At 34.7% G+C, this 6,250-nt stretch overlaps 1 protein-coding gene across 5 annotated transcripts; it reads right to left on the minus strand.

Moving 5' to 3' along the window:
- Positions 1–212: 212 nt before the first annotated feature.
- LOC133807210 (uncharacterized) lies at positions 213–3,836 on the minus strand. 5 transcript variants are annotated; one of them, XM_062245389.1, is made up of 5 exons: positions 3,626–3,836; positions 1,305–2,336; positions 1,125–1,205; positions 764–800; positions 213–602 (listed from the first exon to the last, which is right to left on the minus strand). In XM_062245389.1, exons 2-4 carry the CDS (start codon positions 2,201–2,203, stop codon positions 764–766), a joined length of 1,017 nt encoding a protein of 338 aa, XP_062101373.1. In that variant the 5' UTR covers positions 2,204–2,336; positions 3,626–3,836; the 3' UTR covers positions 213–602. The 5 variants fall into 5 exon arrangements, with proteins under 5 accessions (XP_062101373.1, XP_062101372.1, XP_062101371.1 ...); XM_062245388.1 differs by having other exon boundaries at positions 1,125–1,211; XM_062245387.1 differs by having other exon boundaries at positions 1,125–1,211; positions 1,302–2,336.
- Positions 3,837–6,250: the final 2,414 nt, after the last annotated feature.

The following is a 6,250-nucleotide window of genomic DNA, read 5'->3' on the forward strand; positions in this document are numbered from 1 at the left end:
GGGTTAGTGGGCAACAAGAAGAATTTGTACAGAACAAAATTTAGCACTTCATTGCAGACTTTATTTACACAAACATAAAATTCTATTAATATAATTGGAAGACTTGAATATCATTTGTGCAAGAAAATAATTTAAGAAAGCTTTCCATTACAAGGCGACATTGAGCAAACACAGATCATTTTTCATCAGCAGCCAGCAATGAGGTATTATGGTGAGATAAGAGCCTAAACTGATTTCTATACATCCATGGAGTTCGATCACATTATCACAAACAGATTAGGACCCAGCAAAACCACCCTCTCTCACTGATAGATTAAGACCGGCTAATCAAGTCTCGATGAGAGAATGGATGTTAGCAGCCATGAACAATACCAAAATTTACTAAGCAGACTGGGAAAATAAAAGAAAATAACAAGCTATAGGATTGTCATGGAAAGTTCCAAATCCATGGGTATACATAGGACATTGCACTAAAACTTAACTAGTCATGATCCGGATGCAGCTTTTTATGTCATATGAGGAAACCACAGCAACAAATCCAGTGTTTTCTACTTCATTTGGATCTTCTTTCTTTGCCCCGTGCTTTCACTTCTATTCAAACACTGCCAAGCATTTATATAGCAAGTTAAATACAGCCGTCTAAAAGAATTAATAGTGTATTCAATACCGGGAAGGTAATGAAAGGATTAAAGGTATTTCATATATAAATAAGTGAATCCTGCACAAAAAAAGATAACGCAATTCATCATGGGATAAAGCGTACCTAATTGTCGTAGAAGCGGGAACGATGTCTTCGAGAACTGTGGATAAAAGCCAGTATGCATAAATTAAATGTAAAGTACATAACTTTTTGAGATTTTGCTTTCACAATCTAAACATGACAGAATGAGCCAAGTGAAATGCCTAAACATGACACATCATAATGAAAACAAACATTGCTAACTCGCATATAGATGTAAAGGAAATGTCATTCTTGAGCCTCAACCACTTTGTTTTATTGGCAAAGGTCACAACACCAGGTATGAAAGTCAACCAAGAAATTGCAAGTATATCAAAAAGTGAACATTTTCCCAATTTATTTCAGTAAACAAAGTTGCACTCAATTCAATAGAGGCAAGCAGTACCATGATGACTTGGGCATCAGCCATAAGAAGCACAGACAGTAGCATGATAAATCACAGGTGCAGATTATCAAATCCCTTATTCTGCCACTAAGACCATGCAGTTAAAGAAAATCAACGTGATCGGGCATAACATTAAAGAAAGAAACAAAAAGAGATGCAGAAATGATTAAGTACTACAACCTTTGATGAGTGGAGCCACTCCTTGAGGGGGCATTTGAGCTTATAAACTCGCCGTCAGTTTCGTCTACCCTATACTCTGCAAATTCTACAGATGCCACAGAACCCTCATCGGAATTTGAAGTATCATAACTTGATCGACGACTACCTCTTCTTGCATCACTAACTCTTGACCTTCTTCTATTTCTAGAATTCCTGAACTTATCAAACACCTGATACAAGATACAGGAGGTCCACCAGTTACCTTTATTACCAGGGAAGTCCTCGAACTCATCTCCAGTTTCATCATCACCATATTCTATCACATAGTCTCCTAGAACCACACCACGTGGGACTTCTGAATGAATGGTGCTCAAAACATCAATAATCTCAGAGGACTGCTGGAAATTTTCCCAGTCAAGCTGCCTTGCAGGATCAATTTTTGACGGTCGAGCATGTGGGTGCTCCTTTTGAGCATGTTTCTGGAGTTCTGAGTAGGTGCCCATAAATGTACACTGTTCCTCATCACAGCAACGCTTTTTCTCATCCAGAAACGTGCGAACCTCATCAACAACCATCCATCCAGTAACCTCACCCCTACACAAGGGACAACTTGATTTGGACTTTTCTTCTGAAACCATTGGCTCAGTGTTTTCCTCGTTAATTGTATCAATTGTGGACGAAGTTGACATTCCATATGCACTTTTAAAACGATCTAAACAATTTGAGTGCAAGTGGTTTGTGTCACAAACAAAAGGACGGCATCCTTTCTCATAAGATGAGCAATGAAGAAGTACACCATTGTGAGGAAAATCCAAACATATGGGACAAATCACATCTTCCCAGTTGGTAATTAACTGAATCTCATTCATGCCAGATATATTCAGTTGAAGCCTTCTATCACAATAACGGCTGAAAGGCATGACTGGTCTATTTTCTATAAGATGGACAAACGCATGGCATGTCTTTTGCACATATATCAGAAACACCAAGCCAAGCGATTGGCTAGGTTATGAAGGATAAATACCTTGATCCAGTATAGAACACAGTACAAGGCTGCGTGTGGTAAAGAGATAATATAAGTTTAACTATAAGTGAGATGTAGACATAAACAGGTAAAATATTATACATAAGGCATACTTTTCCACTAAAGTTGTTCAAAGAATATTTCAAGAGCCCAAATAAGTATAAAAGACAACTACTCAAGCTTAGTCTATATTAGAATAGAAGAAAACAATAATCCAACATTTGACAACATTCAGATTTGGGAAGGGGTGGAGGGAAGAAGTGCATAGCATCATTTTCCAACAATGAAATAGTCAATTCTTCCTTATGGAAGAAAGATGCAAGAATCCCACCATTTTTACAACAAAGGCTTCTAAAGATCCTGGTACTCCTACAATTAATTAAAAACCTTACCCTCAATTAATTGAATTTCTTTTGTAAATAGTATTGACTGAATATCATAACAAATTTAATGATAGATTTCATATATAAAAGAAGTGATTACCAAGACAAAAGTACTTCTAATTAACACAATTTCTTATCTATAAGAGAATGATCCCTACATTCTCCCTACGATTAGATTTGGGGTCATTCGACCAACATCAAGAACCTTAATACAAGTTAAAACTCCCTTAAAAATTTACTATCTCTTTTTCATTTAGGGGTCAGCCCAGGATAACTAGATGAACTAGAGCATCGTATAGGATGTGCCATTTTCTTTATTTTCAGCAGAGGATAAAATGATGTCAGCATATATGGTCATATTTTGACTAAAATGAATTATAGAAAGAAGAGTCAACAAGCCCAAACAGCCAAAACAAAAGAGCACCGGCAATCTAATATATTTTGCCTGTTCCGGAGCAATAGTTTTCAGTATGAAATTAATACAACAAATTAATACAATAATTATTTTATTTTTTATTTAATTATTTTAGAGATAATAACCCCCCCCCCCCCCAAAAAAAAAAAAAAACACATAGCGCCCACTGGATGAAATCAAGTTAATCAATCCAAAATCAAAGGTATAAACCAAAACGACAGCTTTCAGAAACAGGAATAAAAACAAAAAAGAGAAACTAAAATGATCAAATTCATTCACAAACAATAAGATTCATAAAAGGCTGTGATCAAAATCAACAACTGATAGCTAAATTGATTAATTCACAAACATGGATTATCAGCAAAATACATAAACAATCAGATAAAACAACTACCATGTAACAAAACTCCAAATAAGAAGTAAATAAACAACAAATGGGTATTTCAGTAAATCAAATAAATTTCATAACTTTACAATAATTAAAAAAAAAAACCCAGAACAAAAGAAAGCTTTGTCTCACCTTATATATACATATGTGATCCGCAATAGAAAATTGAAAAGAGGAGGAAGAAGAGGAATCCCAGAAGATTCAACAGGGCAAGAGTTGCGGAAGTTCTTATGGTGTGGTTCGTTTGATTGTGTGCGCCTGAAGAGGTCAGTTTTTCTCTCAGACTCAGAGAGTAGGTAGTGTCCCCGGGTCCCTTATCTTTCTTCGGCTCCTTTTTCTTTTTTCCAAAAAGGAGAACCCAAAAATTAAAAAAGACAATTCAAATGACAAATATACCCTTTCTCGTTGACCAAGCTTTTGATCTTCTTCAGCTGTAAAACGTTCTCATCTTGTTTGGTAATTTGGTCCGTACAAGGTTGATTCTTCTCGAATTTATAAAAAATTTACTACTCTTTTTTTCATTTTTCTTTTAAAGTAAATTTTAATAAAAATAACTCACTGCAGTTCAGAAATAAAAGGGTTTTTTTTTGGAAATAGTCATCAACAGAGATTTTTTCTGTTTTCCGAATCCGGTCAAAAAATTAAAATAAATATTTTTTAAATAGGAAAAATATTAATTAAGGTTGTGTTTGGTAAAATTTTTGTTTTTAAATTTTTTAAACTCAAAAGTAAAAATATATTTTTGTTTTATGTTTTTTTATTTTTATAAAATAAAAATGTGTTTGGAAACCATTTTTATTTTCTGTTTTTTTTTTAAATAAAAATAAAAATGCATTTGGTAACTTTTATTTTTATTTTTTGTTTAAAAAATAAAAAACATGTTTGTAAACATTTTTTTGGAATGTTTATTTATTTTTATTTATCTAAACTAAAAAATAAAAATATTTTTTGTGACCACTATTTATTATTTTAAAATAAAAAATAAGAAAATTATAGTAAAAAAAGATCATATTAATAATGTTACACCTAGATTTCGAGGCTTGAGGTTGTGACCTCGAAAGCTGGATTCGTCAGGTGTGAGCTCGCGTTAGCTAAAATACATGTTCATAATCTAGCGCCAAATCTTCAAAGCAGGTGGCAACCTCGAAGATAGGTAGCCTCGAAGTCCTTATAAGCTCAAAAGACAGAACATCGGAGTATGTCCATTGTCGGGTAGCCTCGGATCAAGTGGTCCGAGCTTGGCATGGGTGTGAGCCCGGAATAAGGCGGCATCGGTGGTATTTACCCACTCCGAGCTAGTCTTGGGGAATGTAATACAACTCGTAATTTGCTCAGAGACCTAGACTGGCATGATGCTGATTGCTAATCTCGAACGGCTTAGTGAGTCACCTGAGGAGACACAGTCCATGTATTCAAGAGATATTTATTGTTGTAACTTCCCTATAATAAAGGGATATTAACTAGTCGGTTATACGCCCCCTGGTCTTCAGGGGACGTTTCCTTGTATATAGGAGTTACAAACTTTAAAGTAATTAAATTTATTAATGAACAGAATAACTTCCCGAAATGTGTGGGATTGTATTCTGAGATCTCCTCTATAAATAGAGAGGTCATGTACCTTTGTAAAGGACCAGAAATTTTGTGATCTTGAGAGAATCTCTGGAGAATTCATCCCTGAAGAATTTCCAGAAATTTCCTAAGTCTTAATAACAAAGACTCGTGGACTAGGCAGAGTTAACTGCTGAACCACGTAAAAAACTCTCATTGTTTTACTGTGTTATTCTTGCCATAGTTTTTGCTATTTACGTGCTCTACATTTTAAGTTGACGAAAAACGGCGTCAACAAATATATCTACCCATGAGATAACACAAACAGTAAAGATGATTGCAGAGAGCAAAGACCAACATACAGTGTAGAGTAAGAAACTCAAACAGTAAAACTTGAGCTAAATCTCAAGTATATTTTTTAGAAGATATATACCAGATGAAAAGAAAAAAATGATAATAATTGAGCATATAATCTTTCAATATATAGAAACATTGTAACAATAACATCCACTACTTAGCTCTGCATGCCAATCAATGACAATGAATTCCTCATATGTAATCCAAAGAAGAACCTGAATAATAATTAAGGCGAAATATGTAACAATTGCACAAGTAATAAAAATTTACACTGGAACAAGTCCTGCATGCCAGTCATTGACGAGAAAAATTCATTTCTTCTTGTAGGTGAAACCTCTCAATGGAATCACCGAAGGAGCTTCACATGCTGCATGGCAAAGTAAAGTGAACCGAAACTGTAAAACCAAATAAGAATACAACTCATCATTAATGGTGAACAAAACAATACGCTACTTCATTGATCTTTTCCTACTAAGCTAATAATATATACAATAAGCATACCTGGTTATCACCAAAAGCACCATAAATATCTCCATAAGGATTTCCAGGTCTATGGTATGCTGGATGATCCACAAACACCTGTATCAAGGAAGGAAAGAGTTCATCATGATAAAACACAATCTCCCAATTGAAAAGTGTTGTGAAGAACCAACCAAGAATAGCTTTGATAGAAATAAATCAGTAACCTAATATAAGCCTGCAGAGTTCTTACCCAGTCAACAACTTCCTTGTACTCATGGAAGAAGCCAACCTCTTTGTTGACCCAGATTTTGGCCAACTGACACGGAGTCAAAATACGCTTGACGTGGGTGAAAACGTTGAAAAGAATGTGATGACGAAAATACTAAAGAC

Source organism: Humulus lupulus, chromosome X, assembly GCF_963169125.1.
Source record: "Humulus lupulus chromosome X, drHumLupu1.1, whole genome shotgun sequence".
Taxonomy (NCBI): Eukaryota; Viridiplantae; Streptophyta; class Magnoliopsida; order Rosales; family Cannabaceae; genus Humulus; species Humulus lupulus.

Excerpts from the sequence above, each read along its gene's own strand:
- LOC133807210 (XM_062245387.1), bottom strand. The coding sequence starts at position 2,203 with ATGCCTTTCAGCCGTTATTGTGATAGAAGGCTTCAACTGAATATATCT. Across the intron at positions 1,212-1,301 it reads GGCTCCACTCATCAAAGGTT|TGGCAGAATAAGGGATTTGA; the intron begins GTAGTACTTAAT and ends GCATGGTCTTAG. Across the intron at positions 801-1,124 it reads CTGATGCCCAAGTCATCATG|TTCTCGAAGACATCGTTCCC; the intron begins GTACTGCTTGCC and ends TTTTATCCACAG.